The sequence below is a fragment of the Neomonachus schauinslandi genome, chromosome 8 (genome assembly GCF_002201575.2).
Source record: "Neomonachus schauinslandi chromosome 8, ASM220157v2, whole genome shotgun sequence".
In the NCBI taxonomy this organism is placed as follows: domain Eukaryota; kingdom Metazoa; phylum Chordata; class Mammalia; order Carnivora; family Phocidae; genus Neomonachus; species Neomonachus schauinslandi.
In genome coordinates, this window is record NC_058410.1 from 29,534,738 (window position 1) to 29,559,574 (window position 24,837).

Genomic DNA, 24,837 nt, shown 5'->3' on the forward strand with positions numbered 1-24,837 from the left:
ATTTAAAACCACATGGAGTAAAAAAAGGAAGAAACCCTCATTTCCCCCCTTTCATCCCCCTCAAGCAGGCGTCCAAGGAGATCCTGTTGTGTATATTATCCACTAACTTTCTTTTTTCACTTAACAGTACATCTTCCAATGGCTAAATAACATTCCTTATTCTGGGTATCACGACTCATTATAATAATTGTCAGTTGGTATGCATTTCTCTTGTTTCCGATTTTGAAATTACCATAAAAAGCGATGCCTTGTGACTTACCTACTTGCGCTGGAGCAAGAAATTCAGTGGGAGAGATTCTGAGAAGAAGAATTACTAGCCTCAACGTGGGCACATTTAAAATGCTGACACGGCCAGACTGCCCTAAGCCGGGTTCTGTGAAGCCTCCCGTCAGCGGAGTAGGAGAGCACCTGCTTTTCCACATCCGCACACAGAGCAGAGAGTAGAGATCTTTTAAAATGTTTTCTACTTTGGGGAATCAGGGCACCTCTTTGTATTTCACGTTCCCTTGATCAACAATGAGGCGGAGTACCTCTCATGCCTTCATTAGCCAATTGCATCTCTTTTGCTATGAATTGCTTTTTTTATAGCCTTTGCTTATTTTTTTTCAATTGGATTGTCCATTTCCCTTGCCAATTTATAGAAATTCTCACATGCATCGTGGCTATGCATCCCCGTGTGTTTCCTATATCCATGCATAGACTGGCTTGTGTCCTTACTGGAGTGGCACAGCTGGGAGAGTGTGAGCTGCTGGTTTCGGGATGGAGGGACTGTTCACGGAGAAGGCAGCCATGGTCAAGAGAAACAGACGAGAGATGGAAAGAGGGAGTCTGTCTTCAATCACCTCTGTGGGGTGAGGGCTGTGATGTGTTGAGGGAAATCACATGATTTGGAGATAAACGGATTAAAGTTCATTCCTTACTAACTGTGATTTTGGACAAATTAACTTCTTGAGGCTCAGTTCCTTGTACTGTACAGGAGATTTAATGACATTCACTTTATATAGGATTGTTGTGTGGAATAAATGAGCAAATTCATGTCAAGGACTTGCTTCAGGGTCTGGCCCTCCATGTTTGAGCAGTAAACAGTTTATAGTGTGAACCCAATAAAAGGAGACACAGAGGTGCCTTCTGACATTTCAAAGGGCCATGGACACAAGCTGGTGTTAGCTTACCATATTATTATCCCTTTCTCATAATGTACTGGAAGTCTGTGAAATACTCCCGAATACTCTTTGCTCAGAGTTTGGAGACTGGAACATAGTCCTGAGTGTCAGGCCACCTCCCACTTCCACTGATTGGCAAATGAGGACTTTGGGGCTGGAGGTGAGGACGGGGCTCACTCAGGGTAGGGAACTGTGCGGGGGAACCGAAGGGAGAAAGGCAGAAGTTGTCTCCACCATGGCTGGAACAAAGGCACTTCTGACACTGGAAAACTTCATTAATGGAATGTTTGTACCTTGTAACTCCTATATCGATTCTTATGATCCGTCTACGGGGGATGTATACTGCAGAGTGCCAAACAGTGGAAAAGAAGAGGTGAGTGGTGCACCTGGCTGGGGCAGCGCATTGAGCATCCCTTGGTTTTGCTCAGGTCCTGCTGATCTCAGGGGCATGGAATCGAGCCCCGCACTGGGCTTGTGCTCGGTGCGGAGTCTGCTCAAAGGCTCTTTCTCCCTTCCCCTCGGCGCTTCCCCCTCCCTTTCTTTCTCTCAAATAAATAAATAAATCTTAAAAAAAAAAAAAAAAGAGAGAGAGAAGAGGTGAGTATATTCACCTAGGGAAGATGGAAATGTACTTCCTGTGTTGATGGATTTCATGTCACTTACTTTTCTAGGAGCAAAGGGAGTTGGGGAAAAGGTGTAGAATTGTTAAAGGCTGGCAGGAGGAAGATTTGAGTTCTGGGAAGGTTTGCTTTGTAATGGGACTTTTAGGATGCAGGATTCCCCCGCTATCCAAAAGGAGAGTGTTCTTAGGACATCTTTTGAAATGGCATAAAGTGAAGAGTATCCCCCATTTTCAGAAAGTTCACATTATGCCACTTTGCATTTGGGAAAGAAATACTAAGTCTGGAAATGGCTTTTTTTCACAGAAGTGAAAATCCTCTTCGTATTTCTTGCAGTTAGCGAAAACAGGTGCTAATATAAAAGCGAAGTGACCTCCTGTGAACTTTCAAAAGGGGATACCTATGCCTGGAACAAAGCCCATGACTTTGTGCAGAAGCAAGCAATTAATCAGGCAACTTAACACTCAGCTGCATTTTTCAGCCATTCCTTATTAGGTTAGGGGTCTAGTAAAAAGTATTATTTGTTAAGAATGATCAGTGTTTCTGTTTCTTTTTCTTTACCAAGTGCTGCCTAACTTTGCCAGTATATTCATGGATTTCTAAAAAAAAAAAAAAAAAAACCCACTTGTTACTCCACTACAACGAACAGAAGTGAAAAATCCAGGGATTTATTTTATATTATCCTCTAAAAATGCCTTATGTCTTTAAAATATCTAGTGAAGTAAAACTGATCACTTGAATGATAAAATGCAGAATCAAATTCTCATATATTTTTGCAGTGAAATTTAAGACCATCCTTTTTCTTACTCAAAGTGCTTAATGGCACAAACATTAGAATTTTATTTGAGAAGTTCTATAAGATGTTGGAGATACATTTAATTAGTTATCAGTTTATTGCAGTGACAATGTAAATGTGTCTGGGGTGATGAATGTGGCTGATGTATGTATGCTCATCTAAAGCCTAATGGATTTTATTTTTTAAGGCACAAAGAACTAGATTATTTAAAAGATAACTGTAGCCTTCATATACAAATAAGTATACGTAAATAAGCCTTCATATATACTAAGCTATTATTTCTCTTTTGTTAACTATATTTTAAACCTGTCTTGCATTAAAAAAACCTTTAGACTTGTGCACAAAAATTTGCAAACATTGGCTAATCTGTTGGTTAAACTGTAACCCACAATTTTGTTTGTTTCAAATGACCTGGGACAGATGTGGGAAATCCAGCTTTGTGTTATCCAATCCTCCTGGTCTCGAAGTGTTTTCCCAAAGTGCAGTAAAAAATGACAAATAGGACAAATTTAGTTCTGTGGCTAATGGCTCATGCCTTTTCAGAAGATAGAATTTGGTATGGCTGCATCTGCTAGTAGAGAAATAAATATTTTGGATTTCCCAGCAATTTAAATTGCAAATATGCTCTCTGATCCCACAAGTCCCAGTTTTTGCTGGCTTGAAAAATATCATCAACATACAAGCTGCATGCCCAGTTTTGCAGAAAGTCTCTTACAGAAAGTGTTGCTGGTGCTGCTAACAGGTTTTGCTCTGTGCTCTGCTTTCACTAAGCCGTCTAACACGAATTACCCCCAATGTGAGTCGTAACAACCTACAAATAAGACTCTCTCATCATCCTTATTCCACAGACGACAGTGAGCTAACATTCTCATCTCTGATGCCTAGATCAGTGGCCACACACACACACACACACCTATTTGTGGTGGCATTTACATGGTAGCTTTGCCGTCCATAAGCACAGACCAGAGTCAGATCGCCTGTCTTCAAAGACCAGCTGCATCCCTTAGTATCTACTGTCTTGACTTAGAGCTGAACTTCCTTGTGCCTCAGTCTCCTTACCTATCAAATGGGAATAACAGTAATACCTGTCTTCTAGTGTGGTTCTGAGGATGAAACAGACTGATAGATGTGAAGCCTTTAGTGTTTGGCATATAGTAAAAGCTTTCTAGGTATTAGCTTTTGCTCATATACATTAATACGTATTCTATATTACACAGACATAAGCCAACTTAGGATGACTGGACTTGAGTTTTCTGCATAGCAAAAAGCTTAGATTTCACATCGACAACCTCAGGAAGATGAGATTTTACTCTGAGCACGGGAGGAAGGAACCCTTCTCTTGTTGGCTGGCCGCCAGGCCTCGGGGAGGCTGCAACTTCTGGTGGAGAACACCACAGCCCACGCTCTTCCTTCATCCTGTCTGTGGGTCCACAGTGGAGATTCCACTTTCCAACCGAAAACACCACTTTTCCAGAAATTTATAATTAAGATGAGAATCATTTCATCCTTTATTCAGCTCAGCTGGAAGTGACTCTGGTTATAAAGAAAACAGAGGAGGAGTGTGGATCAGATTTTGGGGGAGAGGCGGCTGAATTATCAGGTCCCGTGATGGCGAGAAAGATGCTCGTGGTTGCCTAAAGCCTGTGGAAAAGGATTCTGAGGCTGGGCCTGGGCCCGGGGTGGGTGAAAGCTGTGAGTGATTATAAAGTCTTGTCATGCGTGTGAGAGGGGAAAGGGCTGAGACACAGGCTAGGGATTTGTTATCTCTCGGAAAGACGTTGCTTTGACTTTGCTGAAGATCCGAAGACTCATTTTGTCTTGCAGGAATTGGCCTTGCCTGAACCTTTCCATATATTGTTTCCTTTTGGATTTGCTCCAAAACCAGGTCTCTGCAAGCTATCTGTTCCGACACAGATGCCTTCCATCCCCACAGAGGCCTCTGTCACTGGGCAGAGCCAGGCGGGGCACGGGGACCGTGGCTCTGCCGTAGCAGGCCAGCTGTGGTCTTGGAGCCACAGAGAGCCGGGCTTGTATCCTGATGCTGCCACTTACTAGCTGTGTGACCTCTGCCAGGTTACTTGAGTTCTCCGTGCCTCAGTTTCCTCATCCGCAAAATGGGCATAGCAAAGTCATGGTACAGAATTTTAAAACAGGTTCAATGACATAATTTGTGTGTTTAGCATATTCCTTTATATACAAAAATTAGTCAATGACTATTATGATTAGTCATTCTGAGTGGAAATGACAATCTGAGGATACGATTTCAAACAAAATTTTAGACTTGGGGCACCTGGGTGGCTCAGTCATTAAGCGTCTGCCTTCAGCTCGGGTCATGATCCCAGGGTCCTGGGATCGAGCCCCACATCGGGCTCCCTGCTCTGCAAGAAACCTGCTTCTCCCTCTCCCACTCCCCCTGCTGGTGTTCCTGCTCTCGCTGTGTCTCTCTGTCAAATAAATAAAATCTTAAAAAAAAAAATTTAGACTTTATCAGATATGTTGGATCTGGATTAAAAGCTGAGAGATTCTACACATCTACATGAAGTGAGCTCTCCTAGGCTATTCAAAAAAATTTTTGTATTTTGACATGATTGAAAATGTGCGTCTATTAAAATTCAAATAGCTTCTTTCTGATGGCCGCATCTGAATACCCTGGTCGAAATGGAGCATTCTTCTTTGTTTTTGTGGGGCCCCTGATTCACTGATTTTGCAGGTAACTTGGCAGGAGGAAGTATTGAATATTTGAAACCAGTCAGAAAAAATTAAGTGTGGGTGGACCTGTGGATTCTGGATTCATCCAACCTCAGGAGCAACAGTCTTTTTTTTTTTTTAAGATTTTATTTATTTGACAGAGAGAGACACAGCGAGAGAGGGAACACAAGCAGGGGGAGCGGGAGAGGGAGAAGCGGGCTTCCCGCGGAGCGGGGAGCCCGATGCGGGACTCGATCCCAGACCCTGGGATCATGACCTGGGCCGAAGGCAGACGCCCAACGACTGAGCCACCCAGGCGCCCCAGGAGCAATAGTCTTAAGGTGACCCTCTTCCTCTTGGTCCTCAAAGATTGACGCCGCGGTGGAGGCGGCCAGAGCAGCCTTCCCCGGCTGGGCGGCCCGGAGCCCTCAGGAGCGCTCGCAGGTGCTACACCGGCTGGCCGATCTGCTGGAGCAGTCCCTGGAGGAATTGGCGCAGGCGGAATCCAGGGACCAAGGTGAGTGCGGGGCTCAATGCACAGTGCAGCGCCAGGGAGACGTACCCTCCTTCCAGCTGGTCAGGTGACCTCTTGCAGACCTCTTGCCTCTTAACCACAAGGGCTGGGACTCGGGTACTTCCTCCATATTAGCGCCCCCCCCCCCCCCCCCCCGGCCCCCCGGCCCCATCAGGCTAGCCCGCACCGGAGATTCTCATGGCAGAGGTGGAGTTGGAAAGAAAAACCACCCAGGAGGCTTGCATCTGGCCGACTCCCCCACTCTGATGGTCCAAGCAGGTCGCAGTTGAGTCCAAGTTCCAGGGTCAAGGACATAAATACACTTTGTCCATTTGGTGGAAGGCACTGCCAAAGTTTTTGGCAAAGGGCGTGGATGTGCGGAGAGAGGAAGAGGGCCGATCGTGCAATTCTCCACCAATTCTAGGCAGATCGTTTCAAAGCAAAAGTAACTGAAGAGCCATTACAGTCACGTTATTTAGAAAGAATCGGATATGTGAGTACTGCACTCCTCACACAGCTTCCCAATTTTTATCTCCTTCCCAGAGGCATGGTAATGTAGTAAATGTCCATAAATCCTTGCAGTAGTATCTGTTAGGAAAACCCGAGATCTTTGAAAGTCATATACATGCTATAAATCAGCTTAAAGTTAGGAAGCAGCCTGAGTCCAAACCCTTAAGAAGAAGATGTTTCCTGTTGGTGCTGCTGACCCTGGGAGTCCCCCCTGAATCACCCAAGACAACTAAGGAACAATCCAGAAAAGCTATGTTTCTCCTTTTGTTCAATCCAGGAGCTAGGGCGTGCATGGGGCACATGGTGAGTAAGCGAGTGCCACACAGCATCCTCGGGGTCCCCTCAGCCGTTCTGCCACATGCCCATCTTAAGGACTCCACCATGTGTTGGGGAGACATTTAGTATACATCACTGTTTGTGATGTTTGTCAAAGTGGTTTTATTGTGTCATGCAGATACAGCTGTCTTAACACCCATTACTCCAACCCCTTTGTAGCATGTACAAAGCTTGGTGATTTTGAATTGAAAGAGCTGATGTGAGCAGAGTGGTAGCATCTGGCGGATTCATGATAGCCCTGAACTGTTCAGCCCATAAAGCATAGATTATTTCACTCGATTTTATCTGATAACGTCACACCTAATTATTTCATGGTTCTGTGAAACCACAATCAGCTGTCTGTGTCGTCAGGGGATGAAGTCTCAGGCTGGAAAGAACCAAGGCTCCGTGAGCGTGAACTGGGATACATGCGTGATCGTGTCTCCAGTGTCCCTGGTGAGGTATGCCGACCGTGCTTTCTGTTGTGGACTTCTTACAGGGAAAACCATAACACTGGCAAGAACCATGGACATTCCCCGGTCTGTGCAGAACTTCCGGTTCTTCGCCTCCTCCATCCTGCACCACACATCAGAGTGCACGCAGATGGACCACGTGGGCTGTCTGCACTACACGGTGCGGGCCCCTGTGGGGATCGGTAGGTGCTGCTCAGGGAAAGCCTGGTCTGCGGGGGTGCGTAGGGATGCTCCCTCAGTTCTGTAGAGCTCATCCAAAGGAACAGACAAAGAGAAAGGAAAGAGCGGACTTATACTTTGACCGAAAATTAATGGGCCTCAAAAATCTATTTCTGGTTTATTTTCCTTTTGTCACATTACCTGGATATTCCTAGAACATTGTTCTCAGGAAATTACCAGGAAAAGAATAATGCTGGGAGGAGATTCACATACGAAGATTCCCCCGCCCCCCACAATTAAAAAAAAAAAAAAGTTTATTTCCAGAGAGTCTTGAAGTTAATAGCATGGATTTTGGATATGTGCAGGGCCAGTTTCATAATATTTGTATACTTAAGGATTCTTATCTGAAAAACTGGGAGCATAGTTTAATTTTATATTTATATATTTTAGTGAGAATTAAATAAATTAGTAAGTGTAGGGCACTCTGAATTAGCTGCTTCCTGCTTTCTTTTGGAGGACATGTAAACATGAGCAATGACTCAAAATATCCACTAGAGGTCACTGTTCCTCCAACCACCAAATACCCGTATTTATTAGTTACGTTTTATGACAGGATAAATAAATTAAAAGGAACGAAAATGGGACATATTACCACTTTGGTTATTTGAACCCTTTGGAAATCATATTTTGAAGGAATTGTAAAAGCTCAAACCTTCCTCTTGAATGAATAATGCTGAAAAAATATTCTGTTATCCTCTAAAGAAAAGATTTTCTAACGAGAAATATAATCATATAGAATATATGTTTACTTTCACAGCATAGATTTTAAGGGAGGGGTATAAAATAAGATGAATCCATTTAAAAATTCATAAGGTAGATTTTTTTTTTTTTTTGTCATGCTTTATGGTTGGAAACCTGGTTGGTTTCAGAATATTGCATGGGGACACGTTCTAGATGCTGGTTCTGTTACTTATTTAGCAATCCTATCTGGTCATGAAAGAGGTGAGAATCTAGAGAGAATTTTTTATTAAAAAGTCCTCTGGCTAACCAAAATGGATCTCATAGTCTATGAATCAAAATTCATTGGCTTTACTAAAAGGAAGGCTTCCACAGGACAGACTCAGAACCCATTTGCTCTTATTTTACCAATAATTCTAAAAAGCTTGAGATTTTATGTCTTAATCCACAACAGGTTAGAAACAGTGATGGAAAAACTTAAAAGAAATAGTAGCTAGACAATTTGATGATGAAGAAGGAGAGAGAAGTTTAAAAAAAATGTGAAGGTCAGTCTATAAATCTCAAAACTCATCACATTCAGAAACTGTTTGGTAACAGGTGACAGCCTCTTGGCCCTGGAGCTTACATTGCCCTTGTTCATAAATACAATTGGTACATCGTCAAGAAAAGAGTAAATTGTATTGATTTATAGTTTTCAAAGGCACAGTTGCTTGTAATACATTTTAGAGTTATTTCCCCGAAGTTGGCTACAAGTAAGCCAAAGCTTTATGCAGGGTGAAGGAGTTCCATGTTAATAAACCCAATTTGGTCAGTCTAGTTTGAGGGGCCTGCCATTGGTGGCAGTGTTTCTGTTCTCCTCTTGTAGCCGGTCTGATCAGCCCCTGGAATTTGCCACTCTACTTGCTGACCTGGAAGGTGGCACCAGCCATTGCTGCTGGCAATACGGTGATAGCCAAGCCCAGTGAGCTGACTTCGGTGACTGCGTGGATGATGTGCAAACTCCTGGAGAGAGCAGGTAATGAGCGTTGGGTCTGGAGAGGCACAGGATTGGCTTTGGGGTTGCACATTTTATGCGCTTCAGCCACCTCAGCATCCTGACACTTGAGAAGTTGTTTTGGATAGAAATCTGCTCAGAGCAAAATTGATTCCATCGACATCTTTGGTTTTCCTCTCTCTGATCCTTTTCTGAGAAATCCCCTTCACGCACAGGGTTGGATCACACTGCTTCCTCTCTTCACCCCTGTCCGTGCCACTGCAGGAATGGTTCCCCCGGCAGGGGGGTTGGCAGGCAGTGATGTGATTGCACAACTGTGAAGTGACAGCAGGCTTAAAGAACTCAGTCAACTCAGATACCAGTCTGCTCCTGGGATTGTCTTCAGTGGTCAATTTAAATCTTATATTTGAACCACATGTTAACCTTGATGCAAATAAGACTACTGTTAGGGACTTCTCTGGTTTGTATGGTTATACGATACCTGCTAGAAATAGCCATTTTCAAGAGATTTGAATACACCTCCCTCAGTTTTCCTTGCATTTGGAGCCAATGTGTGGAAGCTGATACAATATGGCTCCATGTCTTCTTTATGTCAACAGTGTCATGGCCACATTCAAGGTATGTTCCTGGGTACGTTCTGGGGTATAACTCAGCATGGGCACAGACACCGCATCAGGGTTGGAGGGTGTCAGGGGACCCTAACTTGCAATTAGGTCCCTGAGCTCAGGTCTTCATACACACCCTGGGTTGGGATGATGGGTGGCTGTCTTTCTGTCTGTCAGTCTCTGCTGTTTGTACTTCCTTAAAGCCCACAGAAAAGGTAGCACTGGGCTCACCCAATCCATAAGGTAGGTGGTTGGAAAGAACCCATATCTCCCTCTTCTGGATACCTTATCTCTCCAAGCAAAAACATACATATTGGCTTCCAAAAAAGTTGGGCCAGTTCTTTACTCTAGGATTTAGATGGCAGGTTGAACTGTGTGGCCTTATGACCCTAGTCTAGCTTCCCATTTCCCTTGTATTGTACAGAGGAATGAGGCCTCCCAGCTTCAGCCTTTGGGTGACATTTATGGATGCCCTAGGCTTCTGGAGGGTTATGATAGAAATGTGCCTACCTCTCCCATGTCCCACAGGTGTCATTCCTTCTTTACATGAGGGATCACATTCTAATGCCATTCTTTGCAAAATTAAGTGGCTAGTGTCTACAGAGGTGTAGGGCCTTTCCTCCCTGTCTGTTGACTATAGATTCCCTGGAGTGGACAGAAGTGGGGCCGATGCTCTGCTGTGATCTATGTTGGAGAGGGCAGCCATGCAGGTGGGGTGGTGCCACAGAGCTGTGTTCCCAGAACCACTCTCTCTTGAAGTCAACCACATCTTGATCTATGATGATTTCTCTTCCCTAAGCACTCTCCCCTTCCATACACCCAGCACCTGGTGTACACAAGAGTTTTACATTTCCATGTATTTACACAGCATTGATCTTATTTCTTGTGAATGAATAAGTTTGTTATACCAAGACAGTTCTTCCCTCCTTCCCTGCCTCTGCTGGCTTTGCTAAACTTTCTTCCTCTGGCCACCACGGAGAGTGTAAGGCTCAAATTGCACCTGTCTTAAGCCCTCAGTTTCTCCATTTGGATTGAGAATCTGTACGAGAAACGTTTAATAGTGTAAGAAAAAGAAAGCTAACATGACCTGCTGGTGCATTCTGGATATTTAAAGAGCCAATCCTTGAGTCCTGTGCATTCAAACAGACTTGACAGATGACCTTCCTGTGCAGTAAAATCATTTAAAAAAGTATACAGTGAGTACCTCTTTTATAATTCTAGAGTATTCATTTCTTCTTGGGGGTACCATATGTATGCCTCATTCCTGGAGTGTCCACTGAAAGCAGATTTCTGGCCCTTCCTAGTTTTGTTTTGCCCAGTGGAAGCTTGCTGCCACTCTGCCACATCTTTGTCCCTGGTGGAGGGACTTTATGCCCTGTGATGTCTGTTAGCCATTTACTCTGAGTTTTACCAAATTGTTATTTGCCAATGTAGTGCCTTCTTTCTCTGATAACTGGCATATCATAAGGGCAGAGGGCAGATGTCTCTAGAAAAATTTCATTACTGTCTCCATCAAATGGCAAAGTGGTGCTGAGAAATAATGGCCAGTAGGTAGCTCTTAACATATTAACACCGAAGTTCAAGGAAATGTAAAGCGTTAATGTCATTGTGTAGAAGGCAATTGGCCTGCTGAAATGAACTCATTTTCCCGGGGTGATACCTATGTGGTGTTTCTAAGTTTTCTTCACTCTTCGTTAAAATGCTGTTGTATACATTAGAAGTGATTTGATCCATTTTTGCCTTCAGGATTTATAAAGCCCCATAGTCCACCTTCTCTTGCCCCCAAACCCCAATCAGAAAATATCGGGCAAATATTCACATGCCCACTGTCTGATGGAGATGCAGGACCCCACCCTGCAAATGGTGGGAAACTTGTCCTTGTTTCTCCCCCACTGACCACTGTGAGGGCCCCTCTCCTGAGCCTCCTCTTTGCCCCAATGCGGGGCTCAGCTGCTCTCACATGGTGCCTGGCTTTGGACCTCCCCTCCATGGCAGTGACCTGTGATACAGGACCGACCCAAGCTAGATTTTAAGAAGTCTGCACATGTGTGTAAAGGCGGGGCCATTGGAGGTGAAGCTCTGCCAGATACCACCATGAGTCACTGATCTCCACACCTGTCTCCAAGGCTCAGCTGAAGAGGGCCTCGTTTGTCCCCTCAAGTGATCAGGCTAAGGTTCTGGCTCAATGGGAAGGTGTTCTGGATGATAGTGGATCATCAATGAGAACTTGTTATTTACACTTTAAAAGCATATTCTGGAAGAGATGGTTTTAATCCAACAGAGTGTGTTTCTATTCAGGACAGAATGTCCAACCTGGACAGGGAAAGATAGCGGGAGCAGGGAAGGTAGTTCAAAAACCTTACACGTTGGAGGTTTTCTGCATTTGCTGTACTTCGAGGCTGAAGAAATATGGGGAATAAACTCAGCTAACCTCCAGACAAACCCTAAGAGCTTCCTGGACACAACACAATGGCACACAATGGCACACAGATTTTCTTTCTGGACACATAAAGCTTTCCAGAGTCAAGGACCATTTCTGATTTGGATAATGTACACGAAGACTTTATTCATTCATTCACTTAATTATTTGTTAACCATCTACACTGGGTTTTGCCTCCTAGTGGCTGCTATTTGACTTCACTTTGCCTCAGTTTGGATAAGGTGAGGATATTAATCCTCCCTACCTCATTCAGTTGCTGGGAGATCTAAATCGCTTCCAGGAATGATTGGCCTACAGTGAATGTGAACATTTACTGGTATTAATCTATCTGGCAAACTAGGGCCAAGGCACAGTGGGGACTGTGAGGAGCAGAACACAGACACCATTTTTGCCCTTGGATCGCACACCTGCCTGTGTTGGCTAGGTAATAAACAAGTAAAGCCATAAACACATAAAAAAAATACACGCAAATGTAAGGCAGTAGGGTCTCATGCTAGAAAGATGGGGGCACCTGTTTTAGGGTGTACTTGGCACTTTAAGTCAGTCCTAGAGTGTATGTCCATATCATGGGACACAGGGACCTTTAACTCAATGCTCACCTTCAATCTCACCTTCAATGCTCACAGTCAATCTCTTCTTCCCTCCACTTCACATTTTCACACTGAATTGTGACTCCTGAATGCCAACTTGGAGCAGGGCTCTCCTACCTTACAGGGCTTGGCCTGCCTGAGGATATCTCTATGCTCCCAGCCTCTGATGCCTAGTTAATATTATGGAATGAATTAATTAGAATGTTCCACTCTTCATTTTTCTAAGGCAAAGCACCTGGAGAAATCCCACCTAGGGGGCACTGGAGGTGGAGGTGGCGCCATAGTCTTTGCTTTGCTTTTAAACTAGAGGCAGCCATAAAAGTCTACCCCCCCCCCCCCATTCAAGCTACTGCACTTTCAAGGAAAACCTCAATGTCACCCGAAATTCTCAACATACTGAGAAGAATTACTGTTGTAATTTCTGTTACTGTTTCTGTATCCTATCTGGATACAGACCTGGAGACTGTTCTGTTTCCTGTCCAGGTGTCCCACCAGGTGTGGTAAATATTGTGTTTGGGACGGGGCCCAGGGTCGGCGAGGCCCTGGTGTCCCATCCGGAGGTACCCCTCATTTCCTTCACGGGGAGCCAGCCCACAGCCGAGCGGATCACACAGCTGAGTGCTCCCCACTGCAAGAAGCTCTCCCTGGAGCTGGGGGGCAAGAATCCCGCTATCATCTTTGAGGACGCCAACCTGGAAGAGTGCATTCCAACGACTGTCAAGTCCAGCTTTGCCAACCAGGTGTGCCCTCTGTATTGGTTTGTTTTGTTTTGAGTTTGTTTGTTTGTTTTTAAACTCTGTGACCCAGTTAGGCTGGATCTGTTTCATCACAGTGCCAAGCCAGGAGTGAGTGGGTTAATCTGGTGCTATTTCAGGGAAAGGAGATTGTGACATTGTGTTATTCCACTGACTCTGTTTTGTCTCAGTGTCCACCTGTGGTTCTTGTAGAATCATAGCTTCTGTTGGGCAAGCTCCAGTTCTTGAGCTTTATCAGGTACCAGCCATGGGCAAAATGATTGATTGTTTGCTTCTCCAAGCTTTTTCATCCCTTTATTCATAGAGTCACCCCCATTCTCTTCTTGCTGTCTAAATGTCCTATCTCCAGTAAACCTGTGCTCCCCCAAAAGCATCCCAAATGCAGCACACATTTAGAAATAAATGCCTAAACCAGTCTAGAGAACGTTTCTGATGTTGGAGTCATGGATGTCACGGAGTCACGGGCAACTTTGCATCTCCTGAAATCATGTGACAGGTGTTTTTCTGGAGGCCTCAGTTCTCAGCAGATTCTTCGAGGCCACGGTATCCCAAAGGGTTAGGAACACTGACCCAGACAGACCAAACTGTAAGCCTCACAAAAAGGGCACCTGTGTCTGCCTTGGGGGCCGCATTTGATCTTTAATGCCCAGGATCAGGCTTAGGGTAGAGCAGGTGTGCACAAATACTGAATGATTTTCTCCAAAGGGCCTGCTTTTTAAAAATTTTAACAGCGAAAAAAGAATTAACTAAAGAGTTAGAACCACCATAGAAAGAAAGATGAGTGAAATGAGATATATCTTTAACTTGCCCAAGTTGCCATAACCTTTTGAACCTTCATTTCTTTGCCTGTGAAATCATGAAAGTAATAATGATGTTTTCCATTAGCGATTTTGTGAGTTGTAGAATGAAAACCATTCCTGACAGTGGTTATTTTCGTGATCATTATATTGTAATTATTTCTCTCGCAGTAATTCTTAGAGAAAGCGGCTTTGCTCTGTACCTCTCTCTATATCTCTATATACAAGTACGTCTGTATCTATAAAGAGAGTTTTTCTGGATCAATAGACTTAAATTTTAGATTTTAGAAAGTAGATTTGTAATTTTATGATACAGCTATTTTAATCATTAAAATAAACAAGGATCAAGTATCAAAATGAACAGTTAAATCAAGCATTTGGGCGGCTTATGGTGACAGCATGGGGAGTGGGGACAAGCTGTGGACTGAGAATCAGCTGAGAGGACATTGGGTGAACTCTGCATGAGAGAAAATGCACTCTGAGCGTGGAGATGGACTGTAGCTTCTTGGCTACCAGGACTGTGCCAGACCTTGAAATTGCTGAAAGAACCTTCCTCTTGGGGGTATTTTAAATGTCAGTGGGGAAGAGGACAGGAACCCAACTAGCTAATTCAAGACAACAAACAGACTTTAGGCAAACTAGAGGGGCTCGTTTCTTTTTCCTTAACCGAGAGATGAGTCCCATGTAGTGAACACTTCTTCCTCAGTTGAACATAATGGGCCACTTTGAAACATCTCTGTCACACGTAGTCTCCTTTGACTGGGGGCACACTCACACTTCGACACGCTGTGGGACACAGAAGAAATGAATGTGGACTTCCACATCACTCAGACTGAAGTTGAAACTTCTTGTGCCTGGTGGCCTTGGGCTTGTGTTTGTTCAAAGCTCCATTTCCTAATTGTAAGCTGGGAAAACTACTGGACCACAGAATTATTATGAGAAGAGCACCCTGCACGGTGCCTGGCATGCAATAAATAATTTCCCTTTTCTCATTTCCTTGAAAGTCATGCCACTAGAGACCCTAGCATTACCTATGCTTTCCTGGCACCAAGTAATCCGGAAAACCCTGACTGGGTAACCCCTCAACTCTCTTTACCACACCCTCCCTTCCCACACGGCAGAGGGCACTTATGTCTAGAGATTTCCCAAGCCAGATATGCAGATGGTTCTTACAGTGATCTTGGGTTGCAGAGAGAATTTTTTGTTTCAAAACAATGATGATTTAATTTGGACAATACACCTTTGCCCAACTGTCAAAATAATTAGAAATATTCCATCCTTAGGATGGTTGTGAAGATCAAATATAAATGTGGTGAAAATTGTTATTTACGTAGATATATACTTACCATACATACATAATGCTTTGAGATGTCTAGACTGTTGGTTTGTAAATGATCGCATGTTATATTCAAACGATAGTAAGGATCATTTTTCACTCAGGCTCCTGTTAGCACCTCTGCCCAGAACCTACAGTATCTCTATTCGGATGTCTATTAGGCATCGGAACCTTAACCTGTGCAAAGCAGAACTGTTGATTTCCCTCCCTCTCCTTTCCCTGCAATACCACTCCTCTCCCTTGGGCTTGCTTTTCGGGGGCAGAGCACTACCATCTGCTCTGCGGCTCCATCAAAAACCTGGGACTCAACCTTGTTCTTACCCCAACCTTCTGTCTCACTAATCCATCAACCCATCTTGTTGGCTCAATTATTCTAATATATCCTGGAACCCCTCACTTCCGAGAGCATTGATACCAGTCTTCTTGCACCTTGGGCTCCCGAGTCCCTTTACGAATCTGGTGACGTCGGTGGACACCTATCACTTTGCTCATCTCCGCTGGTCCCGCCCTGGTCCAAGCTACCTCCACTTACCTGGACTTCTGGAATACTCTCTGAACTCTACTCTTGTAGATCCCACTCTCGTTCCCTTCCATTCTATTCTCCACACAGCTGCCGGAACGATCATTTAACAATGGAAATCTGATCATATCATGCTGCAGCTTAAAGCCTTCCATGGACTTTTCATGATACCGGGAGCAAGATGCAAACTCCTTGTGAGCCTGTGGGGCTCGGCGTGGTGTGGCCTTGCTCCTCACCTCCTGCCCTCCTTTCCTACCCTCCCTACCCGCATTCCTGCCTCCACTCCCGGCCTCAGCCCTGCTCGCCTTCTTGCCTCACCTCACACACCGCACCACAGCAAGCACGCTCCTGCGGCAAGAAGCCGCTCTACCCCGCCTGCTGAGCATTGCCTTCCTCCGCGTCGCCTGGAGCTCAGTTAGCCCCTCCCCATCAATCGAGTGTCAATTCAAATACCCCCTCTTCACAAGGGCCTTCTGGAACTCCCTCTACTAAAAGGGACTAAAAGTGGCACTTTTCCATTGATTTCTATTCCCATCCTCTGCTTAATTTTCTTGTATCACTTTGCTCATGACCTGAAATTATATTATTGATTGAGCACATTTACTTGTGCTGTTGTCTGACTTCCCCACAAGACTGTGTGTTCCCCGGGCGCCTGGGTGGCTCAGTTGGTTAAGCGACTGCCTTCGGCTCAGGTCATGATCCTAGAGTCCCTGGATCGAGTCCCGCATCGGGCTCCCTGCTTGGCGGGGAGTCTGCTTCTCCCTCTGACCCTCCCCACTTTCATGTGCTCTCTCTCATTCTCTCTCTCTCAAATAAATAAATAAAATCTTTAAAAAAAAAAAAAAAGACTGTGTGTTCCCCGTGGTGGGACTTTGTTTTGTTGATCAGTGTCTCCCATGGCTGAGACCCGTGCTACGGGCAGGTAGGTGCTCAGAAATGCAGGGTGACCTGCCCATGAAGGACTGTGTCTTGTTGTTGTCCTCACGCGTCATTCTTGACAGGGTGAAATCTGCCTCTGTACCAGCAGAATCTTTGTCCAGAAGAGCATCTATAGTGAATTTCTGGAGAAGTTCGTAGAAGCTACCAGAATGTGGAAAGTTGGCATTCCCTCTGATCCGTCGGCCAGCATGGGAGCTCTAATAAGTAAAGCTCATTTGGAGAAAGTAAGTAAATCTCCGCGATGGAAGTTTGGGGAGAAGCTCAGTGTAGAGCATAGCACACAGTCATGCTTTGAAATGTTGTTAATTACTACCCTATTCTTAAAAAAATTCCGACCTGTAGGAAATGGCCTCTGGATACAGAGTCTACAAATGTTAGATATGAATACACAAATGTAACCCAGGTTAAAGCAGCATCTACATGGAATGAATGAATGTGAGAAGTCAGCATGGAGATCCCATCGAGAGCGAGGAAGACAAATTTCAAAACATAAGGGTCAGCTGATAAGAATGATGTGGACCAAGGGCAGCAGGAATTTCCATTGATAAAAGTTCCCAGTGGAAAGGGTTCTGCCTGTGGCTTACAGCAGATGGAATTCTGGACGTGCCAAGAGGCACAATCCAATTACATGGTCCTTAGTGGGTAGGGTTAGTGGTGGTCTACGTGGGAGAAGCCATTGATGGCCTCTGGCTGGTTTATGGAATTTAGGCCTTTAAGGTCGTCTTAATGGATTACCTGATGTGACTCCTCTAAGATAAGTCATAGAATGTTGGAGCTGGAGGACCTTGTTTTTAGCCATGGTAACTGAGACCCACCATGGAAAATATGCCCCCATCAGTTGGCCAGCGAGGGACAGAGCCTTTACTTAAGTCTGTAGAAATCTTTGACACTGCACAGATTTGGGAGATTTACTACATTTTAACTTTAACACTTTTTGGGGGCTCTATTTCTTCTGTTTTCTCAGTGAACTAGGAAGCAGGGTGAGGAGGGGAGAAGGTTCGGAGGGTTCAGTAGGGAGGAGAGGGTGTGAAACACTCCTGCAGGTTGTGGACAAAAGCCAAGAATCCTGGGTGCCTGGTGGCTCAGTTGGTTAAATCACTGCCTTCAGCTCAGGTCATGATCCTGGGGTCCTGGGATCGAGTCCCGTGTCTGGGCTCCCTGCTCAGCGGGGAGTCTGCTTCTCCTTTTGACCCTCCCCCCCTCATGCTCTCTCTCTCTCAAATAAATAAAATATTTAAAAAAAAAAGCCAAGAATCCTAATAGATCTAAACCACGAATTATATTTGATTTTTTTAAGACTTGAAACATTGACAAGGTTTTAGGCCTGGTGTCATCCTCTCCCTCACGTATCTTAGCCCAGAAATGCCATCTTTTATGAAACCAAATTATGCTGGAAAGACAAGCGTTTATTTAACATGTTGGTTGGATTTTGTTTGCTTACTGTCATTTCAATGTAGTATACTTAGGTGCCATGAATAACTCTGAAAATGGTGATGCTTATAGTTAGCAGGTTTTTTTTTCTGACCACATTCAAACATAAGCCCAGATTTATCTTTCAAACAGAAGTTTTTTTAAAACTCCCATGTATTTTTACCATCATATGTTTTCCATCTCAGTCAGATAACTAAGAAAAGAAATAAACTTTCTATTTTGGAATAACTTAAGATTTATAGAAAAATCTCAAAGATAAGGCAGAGAGTTTCTATATCCACTCACGCAACTTTCCCTTTTACTAACATTTTCTGTGTCCAGGATACAATTGTCTGCACTAAGAAACCAACGGTAGCACGTGACTATGAGCCAAACTGCAGACTTTTCAATCAACTTCTCTTGACTTTCTTCTTGATCCTTATAGAAAATAATTTTTCAGCCACTTGCTTATTAAAATAAAGTACAATTAATTACTCTGTACTCATCTCAGAAAGCTCCATGGCTCTACTGCTTTTAAGGAGAAAGATTTTGTACACACAGTTAAAATTTTCAAAATAACTTATCATTGGCCAATGTATTTTCTTTTTCTTTTTCTAGGGAAGAACACTAAAGATGTATTCCTATTACTCCACCATGTATAAACTTGCTGCGATCAATGCAGCTCTCTTGTTTTGTGGTCCTACAGACTGGATCTCTCCCCGCTAGAGTAGAGCGCCCCTCAGGTGGGCTTACATTGCCTCCCCCATGTGAAGCCCCAGGGCTGTCCTGCTGAGGCTCCGAGGGTTCCTCGACATCTGCCATCCTCACTGTTCCACCCTGAGCATGAGTGCCCAGATGCAGGGAGTCACGGCTTCCCCCTCTGAGTCTCCCACCAAGTGGACCCACGATGGGTGCCTTGCAGATCCATTCTTGTGGGGAGGCCCTGGGTATCTCGGCCCTATAAGTGTGGGAGAGAGCTAATGGAAGCAGCTAGGGCCCTATAAGTGTGGCCTTTCCAGTGGGACTCTTTTCAGTTTGGTGTGATGCTTCGGAGATCAAGGAGGGAGTGGACACGTTCCACTGGTAGTCATCTTTCCTCGCCTCTCACCAGAAAGCTTTCTGGCCTTTCTCCTGCGTCCAAGGAGGCCTGGCGGTCATCTTTGTATTCCACTTCTCCTCTGCAGTTTGTCTGTGTCATCTTTGAAGCAAACTAGCCCTGCAGAGTCTGGGGTCTTTGTGTCCATCTTACTACTGTGTGGTTGTCACGATAGATGGCGAGGCAGTGCCAGAAGAGTCCAGTTAGAATATGTAGAAGCTGTTCCGTCATGGCAAAGGGCGCAGAACCTCACAGAGATGCAGCTTGCTCCTATGTGGGTGAGACAGACTCGCCCGCCTCCCAGTGATGCAGGTGACTGTCCTCAAGGAGTGAAGAAAAGGCTCTCTGCCTGTTTCACAGGTTGCTTTTTGTTTTTGCTTTAGTTCTTCTTTTTACCTCCTCGAATGCTTTTCCATGTGGCTGTCCAGAGCTCGGGCTAGATGCCAGCCTGTCCTAAGATGCAGGAAATCGGAGATGGAATTCTGAGTGTTTACAGTGAGGCTGGCAGAGCGCAGGGCACGTTCACAGGTGCATTCCCCAATGGGGCAGGCTGCAGGCCATTAGCAAAGGTCCGCTTCTACAGGTTGCTATCTTCTTTTGTCGGGTGGGCTCGTGTCTGAAGTCTCCCAGCTCGTAAGCGTCAGATGGTGTGTTATATCATCACCTTCTTCATCAACAGCACCAGTTGGTGACTGGCATTCAAAAGACTTACTGCAAGCCAGGCATTACGCTAAATATTTTACATACATTTTATCTAAGCTTACGAATAGGTGGGAATGTTAATCCCATTTTTCAGAGGGGAAACTGAGCATCGAAAATCCCTCAGTGAGCAAGTGGAGGCTCTGGGATTTGAACACTTGGGCTCCCCTGCCCGCCCATCTGACCTCTGTGCTCAGATTTTAGGGGCAAAGCTATGAAGTACTAACTGCTCTCTGCTCTCAGAGAAAGTTTTGTAGTAATAATTTATTACATTTTAGGGCATATTACCAGTCATAACATTTTCTTTTTTCCATATTTTCCTGAAAATCTCAGTTCCTGAGCTGCTAGTATAGATATCATTCTATCATCCAGAAAATAAATTTAGTTTAGTGTGAGTCATCTTATACGTTAAAAATTTTGAAAAGTTCACAATTTGAAAACTGACACTTTCCTTCATATTTTATTATCCAAGAGTCTCTAAGAGATAATCATGAGATTCCATATAGATGAGATCATCTAAAGCCACTCCGTGTTTGAATCACGGAAAAAAGTTCTGGTCCTGTGTTCAGCAGGCGCCCCTGGAGATCTTTGCCTCGACTTCCCCTGTTCACGCGCTATGCTGCCTTTGGCATCTTTTAATTAATCTGAGTGCATTGTTTCAAGAGGAGTAAGAGAATAGGGGAAAGAGAAGTCCAGACCTAATTTACTCTCTACCCACAAACTAGACTAGGGCTTTTCTGGGAGAGCTTTGAGATCATTGGGCATGTTGGGGGAAAAGGTATAACCAAGCGGAATACGAAGCTGTTCCAAATAATATATTTTTTAGAAGTCTTTGACTTCACGGCTTATTAAGTGTTCTATAAATTAGAACAAAATCAATAATAAAACAACATTACTTTTTTATTTTTACATGGAAAACACATAGCTCTACATTGAATATAGTTCTACAATGGAGTACTTACCTAATCCTGAGGCAGAATGCTCAGATAAATATTTGATAAGCAGGGATCCAAAGTATGACTTCAAAATTTACCCTGCCTTTGATGTACTGCTTAACTGTTGTTCTATACTTCTAATTTTTGGGATGACTTTTCTACTTCTCCTATACTTATAATACCCCTCAGGGGTAGGATAAGGTATCATTGTGACTGCAACAAAATTTCCATATATAAACGTACATATCATTTTATAATAGGTCATTTCTACAACCATTGTTAATAAACATCTGTCACTGTCTCCGAATTATTGGGTTTACTTTTTACATAATTTATTTCCCATTAGAGTTAGCTATTCTGTATTAACTAGATGTATTTTCAGAACATAATCAGTAGTGACACTAGAAGTTAGAAATGATTTGTTCTGGAAGCCTAGCTATTGAAGGGCATCTTGGCCTTTCATGAAATCTTATGCACCATTCAACTTCCCATGTTCTGCAAGGGACAGAGCCCCCCCCAAAAGTGAGGAACTATTCTTTTGTGTATTTAACTACTGAATATACCTGAGTGTGAATTCTAGCTTTCCTGTTTATTCATTGTATGAACCATCTACCCTTTTTGAGGCTCAATTTTATCATCAGCAAATAGGGGATAATAATATGTAGTTAATACAGTTTTGAGAGAATTAAATGAGAATGTATGAAAAGCATTTATCTATGTGCCTGGAACTTAGATAGTATAGAAATTACTCTCCTCTTCTGTATGAGGGCTGGATGCCCAAATGATGGTCAGAGCACTTCTGCCCTCAGGCTTAGCAGTTGAGCAATAACATAATCAACTTTAGATTTCTTAGCAAAGGCCTTCTACATATTTCCTAGATGATTCAAAAATATTGAATTTTCTGCTGCTTTGTGTCAAGTCAAATGGTAAGATGTTGCTAATCATGGTTTTCACCCACCCAGGTCAGAAGTTACATCAAAAAAGCCCGGATGGAAGGGGCCCAGATTCTGTGTGGTGAGGGGGTGGACACATTGAGCCTCCCCCGCAGGAATCAAGCAGGATACTTTATGCTTCCCACAGTGATAACAGACATTAAGGATGAATCTTGCTGCATGAAGGAAGAGATATTTGGGCCAGTGACATGTGTTGTCCCCTTCGATAGTGAAGAGGAAGTGATTCAAAGAGCCAACAGCGTTAAATACGGACTGGCAGCCACAGTGTGGTCCAGCAACGTGGGCCGTATCCACCGGGTGGCTAAGAAGTTGCAGTCAGGCTTGGTCTGGACCAACTGCTGGCTCATCAGAGAGCTCAACCTGCCTTTTGGGGGGATGAAGAGTTCTGGGGTAGGTCGAGAAGGAGCCAAGGACTCTTATGAATTTTTCACTGAAATCAAAACCATCACCATTAAACACTGACCTTGGCCGGTGGAGAAGCTGTTATGGTCCATTCCTGGCTGCAGAGAATCAGTCCAATGCAGTGAGCAGATGTGCCGGCATAAAATCCAGCCATATCTTGGCTCCGTGGGTTTTCTCTACCTTATTCTCAGTAGTTCGTACTTTTATTCATTGTCAGAGAGGATGTCTATTTTCACTGTGAAGTCAAAGAAGAGACTTCTGAGCAGGAAGGCACAAAAAGGAAGCCAAATAATTGTAAGGCTCCTTCTCTGTTGTTGTCTTCACTCTAGATTTTTTTCATCATTTTGATTGAATTCTTGGGAATTTACAGATAATCATTTTTTTTTCATTTTTAAATAAATATATATATATATATATATATATGAATGTAAATGATAAATATACATGGAATTTGTCAGAGCAGGCCTATATGGTAGGTCCCACTAAATACATCTGTACAAGGACAAAGAAAATTAAAATAATGACTACTTGTGGAGGAAACCTGAAGCAAGAAGTGGGAATAGTTTGATCCATTTCTACTCTGGAGTCTAATCAATTCCAATTCTTCGTGTCTGTCTCTCATGAGGCTTACAACCCACTAATCCTAAAAGAATAAATGTTAAGCAATTTTAGTAGCCAGTATGACATAGGTCTTCTTCTTCAATTATCCTTTATTCCTCTTTATCCCTATCCTCTTAGGGGTATGGACTTTATGCAAAGTAATAAAGGTATTTCTCATGGCTTTTTTCTGGATCCCCTAATGATCAGAGGAGAAAAGCGAGGTTTACAGAGATTAAAGTAGCATGCTCAAGGTCACACGAATGGTATGGGGCAGAGGAAGGATTTGAACCCAGGGCTGGCTCTCAGTATCCAAAACCACGATCTCTGACTACCTCACACTTGCCTTGGGTTCTGCTCCAGAAGCAGCCACATACTTATGGTTCATGGAATACATCATGTTGGGTCTCCTCTCTATGTCTCCCTCCCTCTCCCCCTCTCCCCTGCCCCACTCATCCATGCAAGCCAGGAACTCCTCAGGCACAGCCCTTCCTACACCAACTGAAACCATCTGTTTGCATGGCTGACTGCCCAGCTGGACAGGAATTGCCTGAAGGCCCAGGCAGGTGCTAATCCCCCCAAAGTCTCCATTCCCAGCACAGTGCCTGGCACACAGAAGGTGCGCAAAACAATTTCCAGGAATGGAATGAAGTCTTCCCTGTGCTCTGGGGTATTTGTAGCATGGTGTATGGGGATAGGGGTTGGGTCGGAGAGGGGACAAAATAGTCTTCACCGTTTGTGTAGGTTTTCGGATATGTTGGCTTGTTCACAAATGCTGAAAAACATAAGCCCTTTTGAGGTCAAGCAATGGTATTGGATCATATCTGGTTCTTAGCTTCTCCCTCCCCTCCCCTCTCCTTTTCTCACCTGCCCTGTTCTTCAGCTCAGGTCCCGGAGTCTTCATTAGTTAAATCTAGGATCAATTCCAAGAGTCAGTAGGAGGAATTTGAGCAGCTCCTAGTCTCTAAGAACCCACATCTTTGTTCTTGTACGTGGTCTAGCCCAAGCTCATCCTTATTTCTGAGACCTAAGCCACGTCTTGATTCCACATTCTGGTGACTGAAGGTCTTTGTTCCCTGTGCCTCAATACCCCCCTCGAGGCCCCCCCCCCCCCCGCCGCCTTGTGTTCTGCCTCCAAGACTGTTCTCTAGGACATGGAGCTGGCCCTGCTCCTGTCCCTTCTTGTCTGGGCTCTGGATCCTGTCTTGTGGAGGGGACTGCTTCCTACTGACAGACAGACATTCTGGATGCCATTTCCCTCGTCTGTGCCTCTTTGGATCTTCAGAAGCTTCTCCCGGGCACATGTGGAAGTCTCATTAACGTCTGTTTGACCAGATGCTGTTCTTCCTCACGCCAACACCGGCCCAGTTCTCCGTTGTGAACACCAGTGGCTTTGATGTCTTAGCACCCCACGGGGCCTTTTTTCGTTTGTTCTAGTCTACCCGGCTTGGGGTGTGTGTGCGGGGCTTAGTTCCAAGACCTTCCCCTCCCAGGCCGTCCCACACGGTCTCAGGCCCCGCGTCAGCTTAGGGTGTCCTGTGGGTCTGTGCAGGCGCGACGACAGGGTCCGGCAGAGCAGGGCCTGGGCGGCTGCAAGGCCCTGGGTCCCCTGCCTGCCAGACTCAGGGCTGCTCAGGAAAGCACTCAGAGGGGATGCACGACAGCTTCAATCATATCTGTTGAATTTTATTTCTGAGCTGGGTGATGGGTGCTCGGGTGTCTGCTATGGTCTTTCACGCGTAGGAACTACATACCCAAAAGGGAAAGTGGCTCCTAGTGACGGACAGCCTGGC

The 24,837-nt window shown here is 44.5% G+C and overlaps 1 protein-coding gene across 3 annotated transcripts; it reads left to right on the top strand.

Annotated features, from left to right (window-relative positions):
- Nucleotides 1-1,371: 1,371 nt before the first annotated feature.
- On the top strand, nt 1,372-23,122 carry ALDH8A1 (aldehyde dehydrogenase 8 family member A1). Of its 3 annotated transcripts, XM_021693387.1 has the most exons (7): nt 1,372-1,536; nt 5,637-5,784; nt 7,106-7,261; nt 8,842-8,991; nt 13,089-13,345; nt 17,015-17,176; nt 22,055-23,122. In XM_021693387.1, the coding sequence occupies exons 1-7, from the start codon at nt 1,399-1,401 to the stop codon at nt 22,505-22,507; spliced, it is 1,464 nt and encodes a 487-aa protein (XP_021549062.1). In that variant the 5' UTR covers nt 1,372-1,398; the 3' UTR covers nt 22,508-23,122. The 3 variants fall into 3 exon arrangements, with proteins under 3 accessions (XP_021549062.1, XP_021549064.1, XP_021549063.1); XM_021693389.1 differs by lacking the exon at nt 17,015-17,176; XM_021693388.1 differs by lacking the exon at nt 8,842-8,991 and having other exon boundaries at nt 1,399-1,536.
- Nucleotides 23,123-24,837: the final 1,715 nt, after the last annotated feature.